The following is a 1,187-nucleotide window of genomic DNA, read 5'->3' as shown; positions in this document are numbered from 1 at the left end:
ATATTTAATAATTATAATTTATTAAAAATAAAAATAATTATCATTTTATTTTATTTCTTATTATTTATTGTTTTTCATAACAAATATCAATTAATAAAAATAGAATGATGATAAAGAATAAAAAAGAAGAAATTAAAATATAAAAATAAAAGAACTAATAAAAACAACTAATAAATAATAAATCAATAATGAAATTAGGATATAATGAAATAATGATAACATCAATGTATTTTAATAATATTAAAGATTTTATTAATTTAGAAATAGGAATTAAAAGATTTCAAGGAAATATTGAACGATTTCATTTTAATCCAATTCCATTAAATCAATATTCAAGAAAATTGTTTCCTAATATTGAAACATTTCATATTTATAATGAAGATGATGAAATATTTAAAGATGGAATAATATTTAAACATGTAATATGGTATCCAGTAAGTTATTCAACATATTTAAAAGAGAAAGAACAAGGAAATATCTATAAAAATATAAAATATACAGAAGAAGATAGAGATAAATATGGGAATACAATACCATCAGAAGTTAAATTACTTGGATATCAGTGTTTTAAATATTGTTATGGATTAACAACAATTAATATACCATCATCAATTATTGAAATAGGATATAAATGTTTTAAAGAATGTTATTCATTAACATCAATTAATATACCATCATCAATTAGTAAATTAGGATATGATTGTTTTTATAGATGTTCATCATTAACATCAATTAATATAGATAATATACAATTTATTAGTAAAGAAAGAATATTTATGAATGAACCAGTGTTAGTTAGTATTAAAATACCAAAAAATCTACAAATAATCAATAGAAAGAATATTGAAAAGAAAGATATTAATAAATTTATTATTCCATCATCAATTACTAAATTAGATGATTGTTGTTTTTATAAATGTTCATCACTAACATCTATCAAAATACCATCATCAATTAATGAATTAGGAAATTGTTGTTTTTATGAATGTTCATCATTAACATCAATTAATATACCAACATCAATTACTAAAATAGGAGATGAATGTTTTTATGGATGTTCATCATTAATATCAATTAATATACCATCACCAATTAATGAATTAAGATATCGTTGTTTTAAAGAATGCTTATCATTAACATCAATTAATATACCAGCATCAATTACTAAAATAGGAGATTATTGTTTT

At 18.9% G+C, this 1,187-nt stretch overlaps 1 protein-coding gene across 1 annotated transcript, besides 3 other annotated features; it reads left to right on the top strand.

Annotated features, from left to right (window-relative positions):
- Nucleotides 1–69: a sequence feature (AT_rich).
- A 22-nt stretch (nucleotides 70–91) lies between these two features.
- Nucleotides 92–257: a microsatellite.
- Nucleotides 97–213: a microsatellite.
- EDI_259350 (uncharacterized protein) lies at nucleotides 189–1,187 on the top strand (the record flags this gene model as incomplete). Its single annotated transcript, XM_001735954.1, has 1 exon — nucleotides 189–1,187. A coding segment is annotated over one exon (999 nt), but the record flags the coding sequence as incomplete, so codon positions are not given.

This window comes from Entamoeba dispar, genomic scaffold (genome assembly GCF_000209125.1).
Source record: "Entamoeba dispar SAW760 scf_1105229459605 genomic scaffold, whole genome shotgun sequence".
NCBI lineage: Eukaryota > Evosea > Mastigamoebida > Endamoebidae > Entamoeba > Entamoeba dispar.
Note: the sequence above shows the minus strand (reverse complement) of the source record. Positions and strands in the feature narration are given on the sequence as shown.